The sequence below is a fragment of the Ostrea edulis genome, chromosome 9 (assembly GCF_947568905.1).
Source record: "Ostrea edulis chromosome 9, xbOstEdul1.1, whole genome shotgun sequence".
NCBI lineage: Eukaryota > Metazoa > Mollusca > Bivalvia > Ostreida > Ostreidae > Ostrea > Ostrea edulis.
In genome coordinates, this window is record NC_079172.1 from 44,347,595 (window position 1) to 44,374,937 (window position 27,343).

The 27,343-nt window shown below is 34.3% G+C and overlaps 3 protein-coding genes across 26 annotated transcripts in view; 1 reads left to right on the top strand and 2 right to left on the bottom strand.

Annotated features, from left to right (window-relative positions):
- The window catches only part of LOC125657522 (dedicator of cytokinesis protein 9-like), a 98,186-nt gene extending 86,670 nt beyond the window's left edge, over nucleotides 1–11,516 (bottom strand). For 18 of the 23 annotated variants that reach the window (XM_048888147.2, XM_048888141.2, XM_048888156.2 and 15 more), the window contains exons 1-2: nucleotides 11,327–11,496; nucleotides 6,297–6,362 (exon numbers count right to left, since the gene is read on the bottom strand). In XM_048888147.2, coding sequence (XP_048744104.2) covers nucleotides 6,297–6,362; nucleotides 11,327–11,425 — 165 coding nt within the window. In that variant the 5' untranslated portion in view covers nucleotides 11,426–11,496. Of the gene's footprint in view, nucleotides 1–6,296; nucleotides 6,363–7,546 lie in introns of all 23 variants that reach the window. The other 5 variants (XM_048888144.2, XM_048888154.2, XM_056149325.1 and 2 more) reach the window with 3 other exon arrangements.
- A 3,407-nt stretch (nucleotides 11,517–14,923) lies between these two features.
- LOC125658952 (uncharacterized) lies at nucleotides 14,924–19,976 on the bottom strand. The gene is made up of 3 exons (XM_048890422.2): nucleotides 19,761–19,976; nucleotides 16,496–16,692; nucleotides 14,924–16,325 (listed from the first exon to the last, which is right to left on the bottom strand). The coding sequence occupies exons 1-3, from the start codon at nucleotides 19,773–19,775 to the stop codon at nucleotides 16,028–16,030; spliced, it is 510 nt and encodes a 169-aa protein (XP_048746379.2). The 5' UTR covers nucleotides 19,776–19,976; the 3' UTR covers nucleotides 14,924–16,027.
- A 426-nt stretch (nucleotides 19,977–20,402) lies between these two features.
- Nucleotides 20,403–26,605, top strand: LOC125659212 (insulin-like growth factor-binding protein-related protein 1). Of its 2 annotated transcripts, XM_056149327.1 has the most exons (5): nucleotides 20,467–21,238; nucleotides 21,454–21,597; nucleotides 22,554–22,727; nucleotides 24,808–24,854; nucleotides 25,833–26,063. In XM_056149327.1, exons 1-4 carry the CDS (start codon nucleotides 20,821–20,823, stop codon nucleotides 24,834–24,836), a joined length of 765 nt encoding a protein of 254 aa, XP_056005302.1. In that variant the 5' UTR covers nucleotides 20,467–20,820; the 3' UTR covers nucleotides 24,837–24,854; nucleotides 25,833–26,063. The 2 variants fall into 2 exon arrangements, with proteins under 2 accessions (XP_048746771.2, XP_056005302.1); XM_048890814.2 differs by lacking the exon at nucleotides 24,808–24,854 and having other exon boundaries at nucleotides 20,403–21,238; nucleotides 25,833–26,605.
- Nucleotides 26,606–27,343: the final 738 nt, after the last annotated feature.

Here is a 27,343-nt window from a genome sequence, read left to right on the forward strand (position 1 = left end):
TTAAAACTGCAAAAATCATTATAGTTTATTATTCATATGTTGGTATAATACTGATATTGTCCATATACTTGTGTATACACATGATTAGCAATTAATTCATATATGTATGTACTCGTTTCCCCAACATGCTACATCCACATGTAGTTTGCAGTCTAGGTAACCTGTAGCTAATGTTGTAAACTTTCTTTCTTTTTTGAAATTTCCTTCTTTATTATCTGTCTTGCTTTTATGCCCTCTGGGCCCAACATTGGAATAAAACTTATCTATACAAATTAATAATAATAAATAATAAATTAATAATTAAAGGTACATTTTCTACAGTATTTTTGGGCCAAAAGTTTCAAGCTACTGGTAGAAATGTCACAACAACTTGGTAGTTTTTACATGATGAAGAAACGGAATTAAAATCTTCTTGCAAAATACTCATTTACCATTTAATTACACCATATAACTAAAAATTGGACAGATTAAAAATGGGTCCTTGGATGGTACAAGTTTTTCATTTATAAAATGGAGTGCAGACATCAATCACAATATTTATGTACATAGTTAGAACATTACAATCTATGACATATATCAATTTAGAGTAGCTCATTATCTGCACTCACCCTATGCTAATGAAAAACAAAATGTAAATGTACACTATGCTAAAATTACTAATTTTCTTGTGTTTTTCAATGAAGCAAGGGAAATCCAGCTGAATTATGATGTCATTCACACAAAATGCACATATTAAAGTGGGATATTAATCTTATTGCAAAAGTACCCTTATACATGTAATGCCAATTTTTGGGGGACATAAATCCCACTTTTCAACTTGAAATATCTCCATATTCTACACATGTAGAACATCCATACATACTGTACATGCCCATTAATACACGTACCACAATAAGACTTCGAATATACTGAAGCTAAATAAAAGATATAGTCTCACACTCATTGAACCATTGAATGATAAAAATTTCTGTTTCATATCCAAGTTACCCTGCTCTGAAATCAGTAACATGATGTACCATGACCTCTACATAAGAATATTTAACAAAAGCAAATATCTTTTCTGGTATTTAGTTACCCCCCTCACTTATGGGACCATGTGGGTCAAGATCTACGTACAATTTATAGAAAGCTGATCCCATAAACCATTTCATGCCAGATGCCTGTTCACCAAGCCGTTATCAGCTACATGTAAGCTTTAATAAACTGACAAAGAGTTTGTTTATTTGAGATGTAAATACCATATTCTATCTTTTGCTGACATACTGCTTTTTTAGCTGAATTGCCAGTATATGTATGTATTCAGCAAAAATTCAATGTGTACGACATGAAAAGCACGATGTAGGAAATATATCTACATGTACATTAAAGAGATAATCACCGAGTGTTAACATGCAGAGCTGATGAAGATTTATTTAGAAACTTTTCATCTAAGAAAGGAAAGCTGTAATCTCATCCACTTAAGCTTTACATATGCGGTATGGTGATACTGTAATCATGCTTTACATATGCGGTATGGTGATACTGTAATCATGCTTTACATATGTGGTATGGTGATACTGTAATCATGCTTTACATAAGCGGTATGGTGATACTGTAATTATGCTTTACATATGCGGTATGGTGATACTGTAATCATGCTTTACATATGCAGTATGGTGATATTCTATTATGCTTCACCTTTTGTTTATGTGTGCTTATATTCTTTTTATGTCTCATATGAAAAATTTTCATTCATAAAGAGATGTCACCAACTGTGGTAAAGTGCTTCAAATTTTGACCTATGCCTTGCTCTCAGAGCTATAGCAATGAAGGTTCTTCATCGAACTAATGCCTACTGTGACATGGGACCTTCTCTTTGAATGGGAAGGGAACAGTCATTATTCATGTTACATGTAGCCCCTGTTAGAATATTGTGACAAGTATGTTTTACATCTACTATACAGTCTACTGTGTTACATATCAGAATTAAATATGAATATTTCAAATCATATTTATTCATTTTTTAATTACTATTTAGCGGTATCTAGCCAAGATCTTGTTTGAAATAGTACTTTTTGCATTAAGTTATTTCATGTTGAGTGCTTGTTTCAAATCTGCTTTAAATTGCTTCTATTGTGTTTATTTTTTAAATTTTAATCCTAATTATGCCTTTGATATCTGTTTTCTTTTTGTTAATCTGAGTGATATGTTTATATATACATGTATATATATATATATATATGCATGCTACATGTACATGTATGTGTCTTTTGTTTTTGATATATGTGACAGTCAGTTAAAAAGCTCTACAGAGCTTTGTGTTGATTTGTTATAAAATGTATGTTAGACTTAGTGCTACTTCAACTAAAATTTACTTACTACTTAATTCAATCTTGAACTTATGAAAAAGCATCCATCCTATGGCATGATGTACAAATCTGTGATAAAGTTTCCTCAAATTGAGAAGGACAAAGTTCACGTAGGACTTTATTAATATTTCCTTCTGTGAATTCTTTAAAAAATTCAAACTTAATCATTTTCAATTTTTGACATTTGAATTATTAACCCTTTGTCTATTGCACTGGTCAATTTGACTGGTAGCTCATAAAAACAGGACTACAAATATATCATATATGCCTATCCCAAATCAGGGCACATAATATAGATTTAGATTGATGTAAAATTTATTATCATTAGTCTTTATCGATAAAAACCTCTAAAAAGTGCTGGTAGAGAAAGGATAAAAAATGTGCGTTGTGATCAATCTAGACAAGAGGATTAGATATTATTTTGAATGGAGTACAACCTGTGATCATACTTTTACACTTTTATAACATATCACGAGAATTTGCAAAATCATTGATTTATATAGATTTAAGCATGATAGGAACTTAACTTTCTTTTCCAAAAGCTATTGTAAAAATCTTGTTAAATATAAAATATTTCAAAAGTTTAATCTATGTGTAGATAATTAATTACATGTATATGTTCAAAATATTGAATACAAGGGCAATAACTCTGTTTTCATTGATTTCTTTATCACGTCCATCATGTGATAGGTTTCCTTTTATTTTCCAGATATTTTGTATATTTTTGTAAAGAAACAGTTCCATGAAATTGTTTTGAATATATTCTAATTGATGATTCATCACATTTAATTTTAATAAAAGGAAATAAATATATTTTCTATCAGATAATGTGAGTATGGAACATTACCTTAATTGTACAAATTGTTGTTGTCGGTTCCTATTTATTTCCGTGCAGAATTACGGGTAGTGTCCACACAAATGAACTTTATATACATCAAAATGTATGCATAAAGTTAATCTAGTTACATACTTTGCAATATGTAATTCTGGCACATATTATCAAAACCTTAATTCAAATGATTCAGGAAGAAATGGGGATTTCTGTACATGCTAGCTGCCAAACTCTATAGCTCTCTGGGATAAAGTTGATCACAATTTTTCTTTTTACAGAGACCTCCAATTTTATAGCTAGAAACATTCAACTGTCAAAATATTTGAAAATCAAGCTTCATATAGCTTTAATCTGTGGTGCACATTTGCATGGGAAATTTTCCTTTCTCTACTTCGTCTAAAAAAAAAGACAGTAAGACAACAAAAAGAACCAATGAAGTTATTGGACCATAAAATAAAGACATTGTCTGACTTCACCCAAAAGATTACATGTATAAAAAATATAAGATATACTTTATTTATCATTGTTTTTATCAATCATACATATATATACTTCCAAAAATAGACAAATCTGAACTTTTGGGGCAGCAGATATCAGTGTCTACTAATGGCCCCTATAACATTTCCTAATTAAATTTTCTTTGCTAATTAATTTTTTTTTTTTTTTTTGTGAAGCGTTATAATGGATTGATTCTAAGATTCTAAGGAGAGAGAAAATGAAGTCACTGATATCAACAAATAATTATAAGGACAATGATAAATGAAGGCAAGCAAACACCAATCAACACATCGTAATGTGTATAACAATCATAATACACCTATACCTGTCTCCATTCTAACAGCCTAGTGTTCACCATTGAAGCCAAGTACATCACAGCCATTATGTATTTGATAGATAGGTATCCAATAATACTTATAGTCTCTCACAGGTATTAATGTCACATCACTGATTCCCAACACAGTTCACAGAATACCACACCACTACTTAATATCAAAAGTCCAATACCATCATCGCTATTAACGTTTTTCAGAAAATTATTTTTTTCCTTGGATCAGAGATTTGCTGTGCGTTAAGATCCACCTTATTATTCTAAATGTTTGAAGACCATGTTCAGCCAAACAATGAAATTTCAACCCACTGGCACTGAACTTTCATAACAAAATTCCATGTAGCAAGAAAGCACCATCAGGAAACACAAGTTTAGCATTAAAAATCCCCCATCAAATGCCCCCAAAAAACCTGCCCTTTCTATTATACAGATTCCTGGTGAATTCTTTCTGGGATAAGGTACTTGTATAATCTGATTCAGTCATTATCAATGCATGCTTCAGGATAGTTAATCATTGATGGCCAATATATCACAGGTTAATTATAGTTGCTGGTGAGAGGACCAGGTCCATTGTAAACCCAGATCACCTCCTAAAATAACAGAATCATCAATGGGATTATACCACACTGAAAGAAAAAATACTTCCCTCCTCATGAAATATAACAGGAAGAGTAAATATGCTATTGGACCATGCAGTTTCTGATCTAGTTAACTGTTTGCAATAATGTTCTCATCAGAGATTTGTGGCCAATATAAAAAAATTCCAGCACACTAAACCAACTTGAAACTACACTTATTTAGCCAATTTCAAGATTAAATTGAAGCAATAAATGACTCGTAAAGCATGTCAATGTGGTTTCAGGCATGAGCATTTGCAACAAAACAAAACCCATCTTGTACACAACTAAAACTCTCCAAAGTATACACTCTTCATACAGATTTAGTTGAATCATTACAAAAGCATCACTCACTCTGTCATCTTTCCTTAGATATGTATACCTTGTATTTGTAAAACTGTTTTCCTATATCCTGCTTTATATCATAAGTGATCAACTATTGGAAAATCATTGCCTGTATCAAACACATGAACTACTTAGTACATTCATCATTTTAATGGTACAAACAATTGTAATTTTTTTGAAAAATCTAGAACATACTGGGAAAATTTCACGCCAAATCAAATTAATAAGTGACATAAATCTCACTCATATTTTAATAAAATTTCAACATTCTAAACATATGATTTGAAGTTGATATTAATGTTCTTGATGTGTCATGCTGGTTCCCCACATGTCATCTTCATATAGTGATCATCTGTTGAGTAACTGTAGGCCTTAGTAAGAAGACAAAAATATGCTGGAGTAGACACAAACACAGTGCTTAAAACATCTATAACTTTAGTCTAGGTTAAAGGCTAGCATGATTGTAGACACCCTGTATGACATATTGCCTTCTGGGGATGCGCCGACATACCAACTAAGATAAGATTTCTTAAAAATGTACAGTACTTCAAAGCATGTATTCTTAAAAAAAGCAAACTTTTATTTTGTTTTACAATTAGCATTGATCCTTTCTTATACAATGATAATCTAATAATCTACTAAATAGATTTCTAGATAATATCACTGATTTCAGTGAGAACACATCAACCCACATGCTGAAGTATATGACATTTACGAAAATCATTTACATTTTTACAACACATTAAAAGGTCCAAAATGACTCAACTGGCTTCAAGACACTGTGTTAATGGACTTGCTCCTCTTAGTTAATGCCCATGAGAAAGCATTTTACTAAAGGTGAACTTCTTGTTGAGCAAAATAAATATTGGTCAGTGATCCTTACTTTGTGATTCAAAACTTTGATCGTCATAATGGCGTTTTATGAATAAAACCATCATAAATCCTAATTTAAGATTTGCGAGACCCTACTGGCCTGTGACATCAGCATCTGAAGGATGTGCAGTCACAAATTTCAAGTTTAATTCATATCACTGATTACACCAAAAACTTTGCGAGTTACCAGTCCAATTTGACTATGAGATTTTACAAGCCCCATTCTCCTTTTTCTAATCCTAAACTTCAGTATTAACAGTATAGTCTAAAAGATTTTTTACTATTGCAAATTAATTTTTTCCCCTGGATTGATCATGCAATAAAAATAACTGATGCAAATGGTGCAAAACATAAACCTCAATGATCATTTTTCTCTGTACATAGAGGAAAGCTACTGACGAATATATGACAGTGATGAATGGGGTCATATTGACTAGAAATATATACTATACCACAACACTGTCTCTGTCTGCCCTGGTATAGGCATAATTGTTGTTAATCTCAATCGATAGAGTTCTCTGTAAAAGTGGATTTAAAAATGACGAATTATACTAGAATTAAAAGTATATCATACAGCATGATGCAAAATATATTCAGATATCATGATTTTTAGCTCATCTGACCTATAAACTCAAGTGAGCTTTTCTGATCACCTGTTTTCTGGTGTCCATTTGTGTGAACTTTACACATTTTTCAACTTCTTTTTCAGAACCACAGGGCTAATAATGACCAAACTTAATGCCAGGATTAGTCATATCAATATGCAAGCATCTTTAGGTAGTGCAAATTCAGGATTTTCCAAACCAATGCCCTAGTTAATATGGATTCAAAGTTTTACATGAGAATTCATGCATGTATGGGAAATAATTGAAAATAATATTTAAAAAACATATTAAAAATAAGGACCATGTGGTTAGGGTGGGACAAAAATTGGGAATAAAATTTTGCATGATACATAAATGTATACCTGAGTATATGGTATCCATGATCTGTGTGGATTCAAGTTGGGTGAAGGCATGACCCTATTAGCTTAGGTGGGGTTATAATATTGCATTCAACACTTTTCCTGGGAACAAAGGGAGTTAAAAATCTTATCTAAATCTTCTGATGAAGAACATCAGGACTGGGTTAATTGACTCAGGTGAGCGCATTGTGGTCCATGGGCCTCTTTTTACTATAAAACATGAATATGTACTGTTTGTGATAATATTTCTCAGACCATTATTTTCTTATTCACAACTGAAATGAATTTATTGAAATATTCAATAAATGTAATTCCATTTCACCAAGGTTTCATTTTCTTATAAATAGCTTTAAAAGTCAAACCAAAATTGTGTATAGATGCATTCTGTAAAATTATCAAGAGAAGTGTTGACTGAAAATATTACTTCATATTACATGTAATAAACCCACATATACATGTACAGTATAGATAATGGCATTTGAAAACTTGAAAAAATTCTGCAATTTAAAAAGATCTAAACATTTATAGGGGAACATAATAATGTTTTAGTATAAAAAATATGTGTGTGATTTTCTTTTTTATAAAATAGTAATAGTAAAAATCAAATGTATCTGAAAATATACTGCATCATACTGTAAATGTTTTTTAAGAAATTCAAATACTATCTCATCTCCCAATTTTCTGTTCACAATTTCAATATCTGATGGTAATAAATTAAAACAGAATAGCTGAAAATACCTGAGGAATACGCAAAACAAACTTCTTTTTCTTATTCATGCCTCACCGCACAAATCCAGGATCCAGTTACACATTCCAGCCTCTCACAACAACACATTACAGAAAACAATGGAACAGTACCATCACAGTTCATTTACATCCCAGGAAAAAAAGAAACCACATATATGAAATCCCACAATAAGATCAAGTCCAATGGACTGTTAAGTTAGACTCCTTTGGTTTGCACAGTACTGTGCGAGGTCTAACCATAACCTGAGCCATAAAATGTCAGTCAGACTTCTGCACGCCAACACCAAGTATAAATGTGACAAGACCCCCAAATATAATCTCTGACATTCCTAAACTTCTCTTGTGAAAAGAAATGTGAAATATATATGGGTGCTTCCCTTTTTTAAAATGAAAGTCAAGACATGAAATTTTCTGGTTATATCAAGGTGTGACATATGCATGATGAAATGTATTCCTTGGGGCTTCTATTCATCTGACACTCTCTTAAGAGTGATTTTCAAATTCCTTATACATCTATAAAAAGGTAGAAAATATGATACCATCTCTACAGGGATTAACATACATGTACATTGTACATGTACAAGATAAAGAGCAAAGAGATACTTTTTTTAATTTATTGTTTGTGGGTTGGATGGGTACAAAGTAACTCACATTTAAACCTTAACTAATACAACATATGAATTTTAAACAGATGTCAACTAAATTTTATAATAAATCATCAATTTAGGTCACTACTGTTGGTAGCTTCACAAATTACACACAAAAAATGCATACATAAACATATGCCCTGTTCACTGTAATCAGGAATGTCTTGTAACTCAGTTTGCACTGAACTACTGTCCGAGTTTAAATGCTTTAATGTTCTGGTTTATTTTTCCTTCATATAAATATCTATGTCTATGCAGACATCCAACACCTTCCTAGCAACATAAGAATTCTAAAACTTCAACTAAACATTATTTACAGAAAAAACTTTTCCCTGTAGGAACTACTTATAATCTCACACATTATTTCACTTATCTGATATGACAATATCATGTACACAAAGAAGCACTACACCAATTTTGTAAAAAGAAAATATGTGTAAGGAGAGTGCTATACATGTATTTAAGGAATAAATCTCTTGGTAGTTTTTTATGAAAGGAGTATGAAAACAGTGAAAGCATATGGGACAATTCTACTTGTAAAATCAATAAAGACCATGCCTCTATTGTTTTATATCCCCCATAGTACAACCTAGACATTTATTCCTTATATTCATATTTTGAAATAAATTGTTTCTTTTTGTAGATTTATATATATCAATGCTTTCATCGAAAGATAAATATATTGATATACCATATGTTTATCCTTGAAAAACATCAATTAGTAAATTATCAAATGCAATCTGTAATATGTGTAGTACAAGTGTATAGTAAAGTAGCAAATTCAAAGCACAAAATGCTAACATGTTAAGAAAATCGCTTATAAATAGTGAAAATACTGCGCTATCTAACACACATGTACATTTTCTATTTCAACCAAAAATAATTTCCAAATAAAACCAGTAGATAATCTTTCTAATTTCCTTGATCTTTCATGTAGGTTTCAGTAAAAGATAAAATGTTATCATTGTTTTCCTGACATCTCATAACCCCATGCAAATTAGTATTCATTCCCATTAGATGTGTTCAGCAAAAAAAAAAAAAAAGTTCAAAGCATCCAGAAGAATACTGTGGATTGGCTGTATTTCTTTCTGCACACTAGATGTGTATAGTTCACTTATTGACGGCTCTTGGTCAGAGATGGCCCAGCCTGATATGTACCCATTAGTGTTGGAACATACATAGAGTGTGAAACTGTCCATCAAACTGTAATAACACAGACCACCAGACCTAGATCTGGGAATCCACATAAACCCTACAGACATGTTACATTAATACAGACATCTCTGTCTGTCAATCAAGTAACATGTTCAAAGGGAGATAATTCAATAACCAACACACAAACTAAGATTGGACATGGTGTAACTTTATGCCATTTTAGGTGCATGAATGATGAATCATAGATTTCCAATACAGCAAGGTAGATTTTGGAGGTGACAACTGGGATGATAGAACATGTAATCTACGTGAATGTAGAAATATTGGTGATAGATTTCATTACCTCATGGAACGTAACTTTTTTATTTATTTATTTTTTAGTTCTGAATGAAAGAAATTTTTACTTATTCTAAAAATATTATATATCATCTTGATAACACCAATGTAGTTAAATTTCATGATTTTATTGAATAATGAGGAAACTCAAGGCCTCTTCAGTCTTGCCAAACTATGCAAAATCTTGTTGTCAGTAACAAATTTGAAATCAATGAATTGTAGTTTGTAATCTTCGTAGATATATATACTGTCAATCCAAACAGAAAAAGTTGACATCACACAGTCAAAATAATTAGATAAAAAAGCAGGAAAATATGCAGTTCCAAAATATATTCATATTAATATGAATTATATTTTTTATAAATTATAAAATATATTTTTTATAATATATTTTGGAACTGTATATTTTCCTGCTTTTTTATTCAACTATATACATAATATACAACTGTAACATGTTATTTCATTCATAGATGTATATGCCTGTTGGGGTCTTTTGATTTAATAAAGAAAAACTTGACCATTGGTGACTATGTAAATTTAATCACCTAGTTAGGTAGCTCAGTAGGTTTCGCATGCTGACTGCTGAAATGTAGGTTGTGGGTCAAGTCCAGCAGGGGTTTTCTTTTTTCCCCTGGATTACGTTCAACTATAAAACTGCATTTTTAATTAAATAAAGTAAATTTGGAAGGTTTTCAATTTCACAATATAGCTGTACATATCATCCACATCAAATTTCTCTGGTGTAGCATTCCTCCTTTATATTTATTGCATTCATTTCAAAACTTTTTATCTCTTTCATAATGACTATTTTTTCAGGTTTGAAAAAGATGAATTAATTATTTATGATTGTTGATCTCATCTACGAAGACATTTTGTTATAAATATTTCTGTTTTAAGAATGATTCATATTACAAATACATTAGTTAGTAGGCTAAAACATGACTCGATGTTTACAAAATCCAGTTCGATAAAACAGATGCACATATGTTTTTACTAATCTGTAGGCCTACTAAATGAATACTAAGATATAAAACATGTGGCTTCCAAAGTTCTCTGCCATAGAAATGTTCAAACATTCTGGCTGAAGTGGTCAACAGTACTTAACATAATTGATGACACTCTAAAATAATTGTTTCCAGTATTTTCATGTATAATGCATTTCAGAACTGAATTTCACCATTACTAGAGAGATATGATCACTCACATAAAATTTACAAGTATAAAAACAATTAATACCCCCTGGAATCAGTTTCTTAATAATTGAATGATAAATCCACTAGGAACTACATTATGTAACTCTGTATAAAACCTATTGGTGTATACTCAAGCCTACATATTCATTTTCCAGCCCTGAAATACAAATTAGTTTCATGCATGTCTTTTAGGATAATAATTAACATGCCAGTCGTGGATCTAATATCATTATCATCATGCTCATTATATAGATTTTTACTGGGCTTACTCGTATCTCACATAACCGAGTGTTTGTTACATATGTACTTATACAATTTTCTTTAAAACGAAAAAGGAATTCAATGTATCAAATTAAATTAAAAAGGGAGATAGGCAGTTAGATCAACACTGATCAAGTCGACACACAGTAGATATCGTCTGCAAATTTTAGCAACTTTACCAGAATAATGTTCTCTCTCATCTGTAGAGCCACCGACTGTCTGATCTTTGCAGCCTCTCCCTGGCGATGGAGGACCTGTCTAAATTTTCTTTCAGTCATCTTTTCAGTCACTGCTTGTGTTTTATTTTCATCTCGTCACGGAAGTCTACTTTCTCTGCGCCGCCATGACATTTTATGACCAAAGGGATGTAACTCTTGTGATATATATAAGTAATATCTGAACCATCTTCTTATCGCTAATCCGGATAACATACCAAATCATATGTACATGTAATGGGATGACATTCTTATCTTTTTTGACAAATCAATGAAATAAATGAATAATTGGCCAGCGATTAATTAATCAATTTTAACTGTCTATATCTGTAACATTTTTGCAAACATTATGGCATATGGATCACAGGCAGTGGCGGATTCAAAGGGGGCGCAGCCGGCGCGCGCCCCCTCTAAAATTTTCAAATTTTAGGTAAATCGTGGTATCTTATTTAGAAAAATGTACTAAACGATAAAAGAAGCAATAATTTCTTCCACTCCCGGAGAAATAAATGACAAAATCTTTTGATTTCTTGAATTACTTTATTGGGATAACTTAATTTTTTCCAAAAAATCCGTAAAATTTGGGTCATTTTGCTACTTTCACCTTATCAAAAATGATAGAAAATAGTACAAATGACTTAAATAGGAGACATATTTCAAACCCTATAAAATCTGTTAAATCCAGGAGCTTCCAGGGGCTGGGCCCCCTACCATGGCTTAGCCATAGGCGCTCCCCAGCTTAATTGTTAAAAAAGATATATATCTACTATACTATAAACATAAGCTGGGGAGCGCCTATGGGCTTAGCCCCCTGCCTCATAAAGTGGCGCCCCCCGTAACCGCAATTCCTGGATCCGCCCCTGACAGGACTTGTCTTCCGGATTGTAATTCTGCAAGGATTATATGAGTTTAGAGTATGTCCTTTCAGGACTTTACTATCGTTCAAATATGGAAATCATTACCAACTATGGAGACAAGGTCAGATGATTTTCAGCTGTTACGTTTAATGATTTACAGGGTCACCGATATATTCAAATTCGAATGCTTTATTGACGATTACCAAACATGAGGCGTGCATCATAAATATTAACATCATACTAGTATGTGTACCATAATACACATTCTCAGATTAAACATAATACACATTCTCAGATTAAACATAATACACATTCTCAGATTAAACATATTACACATTCTCAGATTAAACACAATTGCCCTGTTGATTTTTCAATTCAGTGTACCTTAGATCAAAACACTTATTCAAATATTGACAAAAATGCTTTGGGAGTGTTTAATTTTCAGGATTCATGAGACTTTTTATGGAATTTGCATTCAAGTCACCCAAATGTTCTGAGTATCTATATTGTATTTTGTATAAAATAATAGGAAGTGTTTCTCAACCTCAACTTCATTCAAGCAAATTTTGCAAAACCTATTAGATCGTGGAATTGGAGGTTTACAGTATCTCCCAACCTCAATATTGAGGGGATGTGCACTTACATATCAATATCACATGTTTATCTTGTGGATATCACCTATTACTTTTAAAATCCTACACCGTTTGTGACATCACAAACAAACGTCAATTTTACGCACTTTCCACCCCTCTAAAATTATAGCTTCAATCTTAAATTTGATTCTTCAAATGATATATCTTAGTAACAAATCAAAATGATAAAATAAGTATGTTGCGGTATTGATAATTTTTTTTAAACATTTAGCACACACCATATCTGTTATCAACGTCAGAAAATCGCTCCTTAAACAGCATTATCAAAATTTCACAAAACTGGTTAAAACGATGTAATGGTATTCATAAAAAAGATACATGCATACAAAAGGTTTGTGAAACACAAAGGCTATCTATCGCATAATGAAAATAGAGTTATTGCCCTTGGGTGCAATATTTTGAAACATTTCCATAACTTAGACTTTTGAAATAGTCTACGGTTAACAAGATTTTTTACAATTACTAAAAAGACTTCAACAAAAGTTATGTTCCTGTCATGCATAAATCTTATTACATGATTGACTTTGCGAAATCTTATGACCTCACAGGAGGGTGGATCTACGTTAATTCACTTCAGTGTGAAAAAGCTGGAAACAAAACCCTAGAATTAAAGATTGATAAATTCTCCTAGTTTTGGTGGTTCATTATGTGCCATTTTACATTTTGTCGTGTTTTCGTTATTTCGAGGCGAAAAGACGAAAAAGCGAAAAGTCGATGTTAACGACAATACCACCAGGAAAACTTCAGCTTCTCCATCGTCAACTTCCCATATTCATGTAGCAATATTCCGTTATCACCTGCATATGGTGTTTATGTCTCTCAACTGACTCGATACGCAAGAGCTTGTTCTACGTATGATCAGTTTTAAAATCGAGATAGGCTACTGAGAAAAGGTCAATGTTAGAGGGGTTTCAAGAGTTTCGTTTAAAGTCAGCATTTCGTACATTATGTGGTCGTTATAATGACCTAATTTACCAATACAACCTGTCATTGGGTCAAATGCTGTCTGACATGTTTCATGCCAATTCTTATTCCGTTCTTTACACAGATTTTGACAACGGATTATTCCGTTTACTTGATCAAGATAGAGGGTTCACAACGGATGTGACCTTTCGACAGGGAATGCTTACTCCTCCTAGGCACTTGATCCCACCTCTGCTAAGTCCTGGAGCCCATGTTTGTCTTGCTCTTACTTTTGGATTCTTTATATGAGTTATGAGATTGATCATTGTTTATCATCTTCAACTTTTCACCTAAATTAAGAAACAAATACCGGTAACAAGATTTTTTGATTACACATAAGGTAAAGATCACAATATCATGCAGACTTAAAAGTTAAGAAATCAGACCCTGCACCACAGGTGTAATGTCCTTGCAGTGGTAGAGCGTTCAATTCGCTTTATAACCGGGGGCATGAGTCTGAGCCCTGCTCGTGCCATGGTCGCGTCAAGCATAGGACGTAAACACAAGTAGTGATTGCTCCTTCTCCAAACTCTTGGCATTTAGAAGTGAGAATCACGGGTCTTTTGGATATGACCTTATAAACGGAGATCAGCTTCGCTTTATTGACAATAAGTATCTATGGTACGAAAGTATACTTGAGTTACTAGATGATGTTATAACTGTGGACTGCCTTTTTTTTTTTATAATGTTACTCACAGTAACCTGGCTAGCTCCAATACCACTGCGAACTGCCATTTTCTTTAATTCATAAGCTAATCTGGATCGGAATTAAAACAAATTCCGATTTAGAAATGATATTCCCCCAGACATATGGTTAGAAAAAATCCAGGTCGGCAGCTTTGAGTCCAGGTTGGTCGGGAAGGAGGAAACAAACATTTTTCAGGGTAATATAAAGCAAAGAGATATTCAGATAGATAGATAGATAGATAGATACTTAATCAGTGAATCTGTACGTTGATTTATATACGTTCAGAAACACTTTAATCGGTACATCAGGACAAATATCACAGATATATATATATATATATATATATATATATATATATATATATATAAAATAAAGAAAATACAATTTACAAATTGTGAGAACTGTACATGTACATATATGACCACATTAACAGTATTCATGCATACTGAACTATCCACAAAAAGCAGCAAGACTCAGTGCTACAGCACAGTTGTTAATCTACTTCTGCTTCAGGTAGATCACACAAATCTTCAACATTTATAAATAAGAAATTTCAATGACACTATCATATATTATACTATTCATTCATTCTAATTAAAAAACTAAACGCACGCAGATGTTGATCGTTGCAATTACATAAATGTCAAAGTTTGAGAATATGAAGAACTTTATTGCGTGGGTCTTGTAAATTTTTGGGAACAGCAAAATGTTGGTAATATTAATCATTTTTCTTTTCTTGTGGAACAGCGTCTCACCGATGCATTTATACAAAGTTGTTTTAGTGCTTTTGAAATTTCATCGAAATGTATCTTATATAAAGAAATAATTGACACATTTGGTTTACAGAGATATCTTGTAAAGCGATTGTCACACAAGGAAAAGTCATTACTATGCAAATATCGAATTTCTGCACATTCTTTGAATGTTGAAAATGGAAGGTACAAATTTACCTAGAATTGAACGCAAATGCTCATTTTGTAATTTGCAGGAAATAGAAGACGAATTCATTTCGTTTTGATATGCCCAGCATTGTTTGATTTACGTGAAACATATATCAAACCTTATTGCTATAAAAAAAACTTCCTTTTTCAAACTCGTAGAACATTTCAGTGTATATAACTTTAAAACTATTCACAAGCTTTGTCAGTATTTAGTGAAAGCTATAAAACTATTGATAAGCTTTGTCAGTATTTAGTGAAAGCTATAAAACTATTGATAAGCTTTGTCAGTATTTAGTGAAAGCTACAAAACAAAAAGAAGCACTATCTGTTAACTGTCATTAATGAGGTTTCTTTTTTCGTTGCTTAGATTTATTAGTTTCTAAACTTATTTCTCTGATTATATTTACATTTTGTAATAATTCTGAATCCCCTGTCATTTGCCCGTATTGTACACAGTGTACCTATAAGCCACATGACTCTTTTGGTAAATAAACAATGCAGCAATATTAGTATTATAATTTCTTCCTCTAAAGCATCTACCGGGTATAGGCTGTTACAGACAACTAGCACCTGTATTTTTCTAGTAGCCTGCTAGTGCTTGGTACATCACCCTTGTACCGCCAAAACACCCGCTTGACATTAGATGGCAGTTTGGTTTCCACAATTTTCTTGTCTGTGGTCGCTATGAAGTTTCCCCCCGTGGAAACGATGCCACAGTGGGTGTTTCCACGGTAGCTAGGGAACGCCACGATGTCGCCACGCATTGGAATGGACACCTTGTGGAAGTTCCCGCACGCTTGTATGATCTCTGAATGTCTGTTTCCCCATTCTGATGAATCCACCGGCGAGTAACCAAAAAACCTGGAGTAAAATACATTCATTATTTTCATTATCGCCTTGCTAATTTGCATATTCACAATTTACAGATTCTATTTTTGGTTTCCCTACATTGGTCAGTGACAAATTATCCAATGCATATACATGTGGAAATTAGCTTTGAAACTATTAATTTGATTAAGTGTCTGACTCACCACGGCTTCTGGGTCGGTGCTTTCAATCCTGCTTCCACAAGGATATCGTATACAAACATGGCACATTTATCCCTTTTCTTGGCCCCATGGAGCTCGCTGTTGAGGGACCACAGGAGACTCCCTACGTGGCGCCTAGCAACGTTATGGATCCGGATATTGGTAGATTCGCGCTCCGTCACAATCAAGCCACCTTCAAGCTAAACCAACAAAACAGATTAGCAAACAAATCATCTGAAGATACAATTGTAAGTCGCCTGATGGATGCCAAACACACACACACACAGAGAGAGAGAGAGAGAGAGAGAGAGAGAGAGAGTTGCCCCCTTCCTTGTTGAAACTGTTTTCTTTGGGGCGTGGTCGAGAGTTTACAGTGTGGAAAAAAACCTGTACCGCTTTCTAATGCCATACAACTATCAATCAAATGTGTATAAAATAGATCTATTCCATGAAATTATCATTTGGAATATTAGTAAGGAGAGGTGGATACACATGTCGACTTTTGAGGTGGAAAGTACATAACAACACCAAAACGGTATGAAAGCCACTTTAAAGTTCCTTTGCAGACGGCGGGAGAGGGGGGATGCTCTTGGAATCTTATTCTGATACAGACATGCACATTGAGTGTAAAGAAAATATTCTAAAACGTGGGATCTATTTCTACGGGCCTGTAAGGTTCAGTGTATAGCTTTGGTCACAGTCCCAATGGGCAAAATCCCAATATCCACATATACCTAAAACTCTAGGGAAAATAGGATTTTCAAAAACTATGACGGTAGTGTTTATAACGGTGCGAAATTTCAATTGAATTTTAATTAGAATCATGGTACGTTTATCTCCCTCCCTCCTCTCCTCTCTTTTTCTCTAGATTTTATTTTTCTCATGGGGGTAGGGATTCCTCCCTCTGAATCCGCCATGCATATTTCGGAAGAGCTAAATGTAAAAACAAGGGACCCATGGGCCACATAGCTCACCTGTGTCAACTTGGCCCTGCTGTTGTTCAGCTTTAACTGTTTTCAATTTTTATTCCCATGAAATTGTTTGACTCCATATTGTGGCCCCCAACCTAGCCCCATAATCGAACTTGAATTCACATAACATGTGAATACATGTACCTCAATACCAATATGAATATGACTAATATCTGGAAAAGAAGACTTTTTAAAAAGATCTTCTGCCCTGTATACATGCATTATGATTTTGATCTTCCTTAACCCAAGGGTTAATAATTTTAAAAAACCCACTTGAATTCACAGAACTTAGGAACGTTTGCATTTTTTCAACATTAATCACCTATACTTTATAGATTTGTGGCGAGAGGGGGAGGGGGCTCTAAATCTACTGATATGGATATGGTCTTTGTCAGAAAAAAGGGGAGTACACCCCCCCCCCTCTCAAATAACATGTTTAATACATACATTCTTACTTTACAATGAAGAATATTTAAAATAACTTATACTATTTTAAACAATAAATGATATGATGTAAACTACAATTACAGTTATTTACAAAAGTATACTTTTATTTCTAAATACCCTTAGATGTATTCAAACAATCATAAGCACGCATGAGTCTGATTATTTATTCTATTTTTAAAAAGAATACTTTAAATTACAATGTAATTATGTATACTGTCACTAATATACATACATGTATTTCATCTTTCTATCACGTATGCAATGCAAACTAACCGACAAATTTACCAAACATTATTTGCAGAAAATAAAGGTCTTTAAAAAATTTATAAAATCTAAGTAATTCAAATTATTATGGTAGACATTTTATAACTGATAACACATTTCTTATAATCTCTAGTTACATACCAGCTAATACAATGTAAATATAACCTCTAGTTACAAACCAGCTAATACAATGTAAATATAACCTTTAGTTATAAACCAGCTAATACAATGTAAATATGGTGCTAGCACTCCAATCTTTTTTTAAAAAGACAAGCTTGTTTTGTTGCTACCCTAACCCCGAGGCCCCTGAATTGAACAAACTTGAACTATCTAAAGATACCTGCATATTACATGCAGTCTGACTAAAGCCAGCCCCTTCGTAAGGCGCTGGCTTTAGTCAGACTGATATTACATGGATATCAATATGACTACTCGTGGTCCTGTTGTTGTTGAGATGAAATTTTTTAAAGTTGTTTCTTATTTAAAACTTTGATCCCCTATTGTGACCCCGCCCTACTTTCGGGGGTCACAATTGAACACACTTCTGGGGATGCTAATCTCAACCCTGTTGTTCTTGAGACGATTTCCTCCTATGTATTCCCGTGTAAAACGTTTATCTCCTCTATTGTGGTCCCGACCTACTTCCCGGGGCCACAATTTGCACTACCAGAGGATGCCTGTATAGTGATATGATGAATCATGGTCCTGTTGTTCTTGAGAAGGTTTTTTTAAAGATATTTTCTTTCTATGTAAACCTTTGATCCCCTATTGTGGCCCCATCCTACCCCCGGGGTCATGATTTGAACAAACTTGAATCTACTCTATGTCAGAAAGCCTTCATGTAAATTTAAAATTTTCTCCTTTTTTTACCCCGCCCTACCCCAGGGGGTCATGATTTGAACAAACTTGAATATAATCTGAATCAAGAAGCTTTCATGTCAATTTCACCTTTTCTGGCCTTGTGGTTTTTGAAAAAAACGATTTCCCTACATATCTATATGCAAAACTTTGACCCCCTATTGTGGCCCTACCCAACCTCCATGACCATGATTTGAACAAACTTGAGTCTATGTCAGGAATTAAGCTTTCATATACATTTCACATTTTTTGGCCCAGTGGTTCTTGAGAAGAGTCACGCCCTATTTTTGCCTTTTCTTGATTACATGTATCTCCCCATTGAAGGGAGCATGACTCTTAATTCAAACGAACACGACTCCAATTTACCCAAAGAGAATTTTTGCCAAGTTTGATTGAAATTGGCCGTGTGGTTCTGGAAAAGATGAAAATGTGAAAAGCTTACGACAGCGCAACGATAACGGCGACGACGACGACTGACAACAGACGTCGGACAAATGCACACTTTCAAGAGCCGTTTGCTCAGGTGAGCTAAAACATTCAACAAAAAAGTTTAATAGATACGATATGAAAGTGGGATATCTTGGAGAATTATTCTTACCGCAATAAAAAGAAATTAAAAATGTTAGAAATTTTCATATGAAAATTGCAGTCATGTTACGCCTATACTATAAAATGTGGGGGGAAAATTCTACACAACACTGATACATTACAGTAAAATTCCAACTTACTTCATATTTAGCCATACTAGTTTAAACGCCGCACTAAGCGTCCCTGTCTAAATTTTCTAACTTGATTTCGATAAACGATCGACTGGTTACAAAGGCTTTGTTCGATAATCAATCGTCGAGAAAGTGGTTAAACACCAGAGATAAAGAAGCGTGTAGTGTAGAGTGTCAATTTTTTTGGACCCAGTTCAATAATATTTTAAACGGAAAACTTTGTATTGAAATGCACGTACATAGTGATATATAACATTTAATATTTGTAGTAAAGTTAATTACTTAATTGAATTGAGATTGGGGTAATCTGACAAAATTCCATATCATATCTAATTGTTCCATTAATTGGTACAATGAAAATGCAACAATTAAAACATAACTGCTTTTATATCATAACACGAGTTTTATCAAAATGTTATCATATGATACAGGACGTATATAAAACATATTCATATTAAAATAATTCGTGGGATACATGCAATCATTATATAAACGAACATCTTTACTATTGGAAAAAACCAAGACAAACATTGTTTTAATTGTCTTAGAACTTTTATATATATATTATTCAAAATATGCAGTTGCACTTGGTTAACGCTTGGTCATTTCCTGTACATGAAGTGGTACAGTCCTTATAACACTGAATGATCTATTGTGCTCCCCCCTTTCAGAATGGGAAATTCCGCCGATGCCGTAGCAATGAGTAAAACATCTTGCTGTTCTCACCGGATTGCAACGAGGTACCTTTGGGGATAACAGCGTGTTATTTATACTTTACTAAAATCGCCTTCTTGGTGGGAATTAAGATAAGACGCCGTGATTCTCGCAGCTTTATGCAGTGTATCATAAACACAGCGATAACCAAACAAAAGCTACGGGAGGGACGGCTCAGGTCCCCTACAGTGCCTCCGACGTTTTATCTTTGGCATAAATACTGTGCAGTCGAAGACTCCCCACTACCTAAATCCGCCATTTTGCTCATCAACATTTTCTGAGCACAAAGAAACATTTTGGTGGTTCCCTCTAGGTGTTTCGTCTTTGTTTGCGAGACCTGATCCATTCATTGAGGATGAAAGTATTAGTGTTTCTATCATGTTTCCTAGGGTACCTCTGTATCTCTCTGGGACAGGAGAATATCCCGACCGATTGTGGGGTCTGTGATCGCAGCGCCTGCCCCAACCAAGGGGATATGATCTGCAAGGCTGGAATTAAGCGCGACAGGTGTAACTGTTGTCAACAGTGTGCCCAGGCCGAGGGTCAGGTCTGTGATCTGCCCAAAAAAGGGAACAAATACCCCACATGTGGTGACTACCTCACCTGTAAGCCGAGGGAAAATGACAAAACGGTCGGTATCTGTGTGTGTGACTACCAGAATACACTGTGTGGTACTGATGACGTCACATACTCCAGTATCTGTAAGCTTAGGGAGGCCCAGATCCAAAAAGGTCAAGACCTGAAAGTCCAGAACTCCGGGCCATGTAAATCTGGTGAGTGATTTGCTTTCTTGATCAGATAGATAGAACCACATGTTTGAAACGTTAAACACTATGCCCAGTGACTCAGAGCATAGGAAACATTATCAAGAGTTGTAGGGCATGTTTTAATTATAGAGACTAAATTGGCCGCATTTAACGTTGATACTATTAAATACAGTGTATACAATTGAAGAACGATGGCGAGTTTTGGACTTTAAATGTTTCAGCTCCCCATATCCTGACTGGACCCGACAGCGTGACGAATGTGACAGGAGACAATGTGGTCCTCATGTGTGAAGCTGTCGGTTTCCCGATCCCACATATCGGCTGGCTGTTCCAGAGGACTGACGACGAGACCAGCAGTCTGCCTGGTAAATGTTAATTAACTGTTAATTATATCTATAAGATTTCCGGAAAGGACCGAGAAGTTGAATTGTACCTGTAACATTCCAGATGGTAAGACTAGATCTCAGCGATGCCTCCGTTGTCAGATACATTCAGCATTTGAATAGTTAATTTTTAAAGAGAGCAATCTGACACCAGTAATAATTCATTCTGCAGTTTTTGTATTGCTATTGTACTGTTCCATTCATTGATTTGTATCGATATGTGGTATTGTTCCATTCAATGATTTGTATCGATGAGTGGTACTGTTCAATTCATTGATTTATATCGATATGTGGTATTGTTCCATTCATTGCTTTGTATCGATGTGTGGTATTGTTCCATTCATTGATTTGAATCGATATGTGGTACTGTTCCATTCATTGATTTACAAATGTATATCGATATGTGGCATTGTTCCATTCATTGATTTGTATCGATGTGTGGTATTGTTCCATTCATTGATTTGTATCGATATGTGGTATTGTTCCATTCATTGATTTGTATCGATGCGTGGTATTGTTCCATTCATTAATTGTATCGATGTGTGGTATTGTTCCATTAATTGATTTGAATCGATCTGTGGTATTGTTCCATTCATTGATTTGTATCGATGTGTGGTACTGTTCCATTCATTGATTTGTATTGATGTGTGGTATTGCTCCATTCATTGATTTGTATTGATGTGTGGTACTGTTCCATTCATTGATTTGTATCGATATGTGGTATTGTTCCATTCATTGATTTATATCGATATGTGGTATTGTTCCATTCATTGATTTGTAATGTGGGGTACTGTTACATTCATTGATTTGTATCGATGTGGGGTACTGTTACATTCATTGATTTCTATCTATGTGTGGTATTGTTACATTTATTGATTCGGCAATAAGTCCCTCCCTAAATATATTATAATCTATCACTCTGGTAACCTTTATTGTAGGAGATGACATGTCGATCTCAATTATATCCCGTGGTGGCCCCGAAAAGTACCAGGTGACAGGATGGCTCCAAGTAGAGGAGGCCAGCAAGCACCACGAGGGTTACTACATATGTGTGGCCCACAGCAAAATGGGGTCTGACAAAAAGACCGGAAGGATCAAGATCCACGAGAAAAGTAAGATTTCTTCCATGTAAATAAATAAAATAAAATCACACGAGCAAATCACTGGTACTTGACATGTACAATATATACCGATATACGAACGTCAACCTCCCATATTTATGTAGCAATATTCTATTATCACCTGCATATGGTGTTTATATCTCTTTAACTGATTCGATGCGCAAGAGCTTGCTCTGCTTATTATCAGTTTTTAAATCTAGGCAGGCTACTAATTTACTAACCTACTTGGATTTCAACTGTCTCGTGTTAAGTCGGCATTTTGCAAATTATACAGTCGTTATGGTGATCTGGTTGGCCAATACAACCTATCATTGTATCTTTGATTCAAATGCTGTCTGTCCGTGTCTGACGTGTTTCATGCAGATTGTTAGGCTGTTCTTGGCACACTAATTTTGACTACGGGTTAATCCGTTTCCCTGATCAAGAAAATATAGGGCTCACGGCGGGTGTGGCCGGTCGACAGAGGATGCTTACTCTTCCTAGGCACCTGATCACACCTCTGGTATATCCAGGGGTCCGTGTTTGTCCAACTCTCTATTTTGTATTCTTTATAGGAGTTATGATATTGATGACTGTTCGTTATCTTCGCCTTTTATGATAGAACAGACCTACATAATATACACGAATTACTATACCGTAAAGTACATGTATAAGTACATGTATATATAAGTACATGTATATATAAGTACATGTATATCGTTAATAATTACACCAGAGCTTCACTAGCCCATGTATTCTCTTTAGAAAAGTGGACAGGCATTCTCTTCGCAAACCATCGGGTTTTCCTTCTGGAAAACGTGTAAATGCCGGAACCGATGACGGTTTATACTTCGATCGATGTTTCAACTAAAATATGCCTGGATTTACTTTAACATTAATGCTTGCATCTGTCTAAAGGAAATTAACATTTACTTGCTGTTAATCCATTTTCACATGTTCCTTGTCCCGGGGTTATCTCTACTAGCGGTAAAAAAAAAAATCGAAAATCCGAAAGTCAGATAATTTGGAAAAATTAAGAAACAGTTTGGTTCTCGAAAAGATTTTTATTTTAGTTGAAATAATATATTCTTGTTGATATCAATAGGAAAAATGTTTGAATAAAAATGAAATGTCAAAAAGCTTTTCGTGAATCAAAATGCGTGTTTACTAATTTTTCCTGATTTTCCGACTTCGGATATTTTTTCTATCGCTAATAGAGATAAACACATAATTCAATCCCGGGACTGGGAACATGTGAAAATGGATTAACAGCAAGTAAGTTTTGATTTAAATGCGACAGGTGCATGCATTAATGTAAAGGTTCTGGAAATAACTTGTCTGTTAAGTAAATCCAGGCATATTTGAGTTGAAACTTCATCGAAGTGCAAACCGTCACTGGTTCCGGTATTTACACATTTTCCGGAATTAAAACATGAACTGAACATGTGCGAGGAAACATAGATGTAGGCTATGGCATATGCCTGTCCACTTCTCTAAGGAGAATATAACCCATGTTTATAACAAACCAGCGATATTTTGACAACCTTTTAATTAAAAGTTAAAAGTACTTTCATGGTGGGACATCGCAAAGTAGACACTATTTCAGTTTAGACTATGCTTAGAGATGCTGATAAAATCGACAGATATTATATTGATTTTGATTTCCAGGAAATTACTTAAAGGTGTTCCTTATGATGTACGGCCAATAATTTAACATCATTGTATTGTGGGGTTGACCAATTCTGGTGTTGTGTTCGCATTGTAAATAATGTAGTTTCTCATCTCAACTTTGACAACCAATTGCCGGAACAATTTTCTCTCTCTCTCTAAATTTACATCGCAGCACTGTTTGGTTGGGGTCTTAAATGATATAAATCATTTATTTCGTCATATTGTACACAATAAATATTCGAGAAAGGTCTTTGTAAGCGCTGAAAATCAGCATCCGTTGATTTTCAAGCGCCTCCTGTCCAAATTCATCAAAAGTAAACGGGTTATTAAGCCAATAACAGGGAACTAGTTATTCCCCTGTTATTTATGAGAGTTGTTTTTACTTGACCTTCTTGCATTTATTTCTTCACTTTTTATCAAGTTTGTGTAGGATTGCACATTTACAACTGATGGTTGAAAATGTCTAATGTGAGTAAACGCCAGCGTAAAGTACATGTAATATTTCATACAGATGTCAGATGTCAGAATTCACAAGCTTAGCGCATGAAAAACTTTGATCCACCCTTTGAAACGTTACGAAGGACATCACCTTTACAGTGTGCCCCCCCCCCCCCCCCCCCTGTTAAAAACCCCTACAACAAAACATAATTTTTACCTAATCACAATCACAAATGATAAGGTATACAGAACACACAAATATCACATCATTGTGGATACGACCAGTGCGATGTAACTATACTTCTTGTCGCCACTGTAAAACTGAAAGGTCACGTCAGCAATGTTTCGTACCCATATAGATTATTATCCCTACCTACCCTCCAGGCCAGTGATTAATGTCTGTCGTAGCTACCCTCCAGGCCAGGGATTAATGTTTGTCGTACCTACCCCTGGGTCTGTGATTATTGTCTTTCGTACCCACGCTCGGGGTCTGTAATTTAATTAATTATCAAGGCCTTTCGTACCCTCTCTTAGACCTGTATTTAATGTATATTGCTATTCCCGCTCAGAGTCTATGATTAATGAAATATATTTTATTTTTGAAAAATAATGAGGTTAGAACTGCAACGCTTCACATCGACATCATAAAGTACGTTAGCGCTTCATGACCAGAATGTCGTGAAACGTTATAGTTCATACCCTCATGTATTTTCGAAAATATCATTCTTATATTTATATTCTACTTTCATTTCTGTCGGAATCCCAATCGTTCAACTATTCATCAAGTAGTTTTGTATTCATACGCGCAATTACCGCACGTTCATTGGGAAATGCCTACATATGTATCATTACAATTTGAGTATAAAAGGCCAAAATTTTTCGAAATGTAAATATTGTATCATGTACCCACCCGAATGACCCATGATTATTGTATTTTGTACCTATACGCTCATAAGCCCCGTTATTAATGTATTTTGTATCCAACCTTATTTTATTTATTTTTTTCAGAGTTGAACCGCATGGAGCGCATTGAAGACGGCGATCAGATATGAGCAAATACGCCACAGTCTTTCATGATGAATATAATTAGCTTTTTGCAATAACTGTGTTTAATGTTTTAGACATGAATAATGTTGGAATGAATGCCACTAATTGTTCTCTGTAAGTCTCTGTAAAACACGTGGTTTTTTGTGTTTCGGTGTACGTATACTAGTTAGCAATATAAGGGTTAATTCGAGAGATTGTCAAGGATTTTGTTTTATGTTTAGAATCAGCACCATGATGGCATCGTTGGAGATCCACGACAATTTACATTTTCGTTGCCACATGTAACGAGGATGTGTCATTTGTCGTGAGTTTTCAATGCTGAATTTGCACTTTATTTGTCTTTCTAGGAAAATTTACTAGTATATAATCTATATTCCATAATTCGAATACTCATAATATTTTTTGTTAATACTAAAATATTTTATCTTGTATTTCTATTCCTATTAGAATATACGGACACTTTTTGTGAATTTGATTTCGTAGTTAATCGGCTGTGATTAAATTTGGCTACATGTTTGTTTTATTTTAATATTCCTTTGACATTTTGTAATAAGTACATGCATTACTCTGTGAATATTTTATTGTTTATTTGAAATTGTAGATATAATTCTTAATTTCTATAATGGCTATAATGGTGAATATTAATTTTCTGATGAAAATTTAAATTGAATCTTATGAAGCAAAATGTTCTTTCATTTTTTGGAAATATTAAAAACAAAATATCGAATCAGACATTTCTGTGTGTTCTCTGTTTTATCACTTGAGTTGAGGGTGGAGTTCCAGAATATACACAAAAGCTTTTGAAAAGGAAAAAACAATGTAACAAAGACATTTCTGAAATTCACACCCAGCAGTTAGTGTAACGAAATAAAACCTCATATACCATTCGCTATAGCAAAATAGCAGCTGTTAAAAGACTTCCTGAGAATGAAATCAGAAATGACCCGAGTGATCGTGTCATCACTTCTGACATGCTTCTATTGGTATACGAAACATTTCCGATTATTAATTAGCAAGTGCAATCATAAACATTTCACTGATTTGACTTTGACCTCAACTATTACCTCCGACTCCCCCTTCGAAAAAAGAAACGTTGCCCACAATTTTCTTTTACTTGGCCGAAGGTCGGTATTATTTTTATTTTTATTTTTAGATATTGGGACCACCGCGGTTTTCTAGAGGTTAGAACGTTCGCCCTGCATGCGGAAGGCTTGGGTTCGAATCCCGGCTGCGATAGACCTAAAACAGGAAGTGACAGTTCCATCGCCAAACGCTCGGCATCAGGTGTGAATGTCACGGGTCCTCGGAGATGACCTTAAAAACGGATGTCCCGTGTCACAGTAGGTGTGGCACGCTAAAGAACCCTCACTGCTCAATGGCCGTAAGCGCCGAGCAAAGGTCTAAATTTGAAGCCCTTCATCGGTCTTGGTGACGTCTCGATATAAGTGAAAAATTCTCTCGAGAGACGTTAA

Bases quoted from the DNA above. Each gene is read 5' to 3' on its own strand.
- LOC125658952 (XM_048890422.2), bottom strand. The intron at 16,326-16,495 runs GTGAGTCAGACA...ATTTTACTCCAG, and splicing joins GCACCGACCCAGAAGCCGTG to GTTTTTTGGTTACTCGCCGG.
- LOC125659212 (XM_048890814.2), top strand. From the start codon at position 20,821: ATGAAAGTATTAGTGTTTCTATCATGTTTCCTAGGGTACCTCTGTATC. The intron at 21,239-21,453 runs GTGAGTGATTTG...TAAATGTTTCAG, and splicing joins CTCCGGGCCATGTAAATCTG to CTCCCCATATCCTGACTGGA. The intron at 22,728-25,832 runs GTAAGATTTCTT...TATTTTTTTCAG, and splicing joins GATCAAGATCCACGAGAAAA to AGTTGAACCGCATGGAGCGC.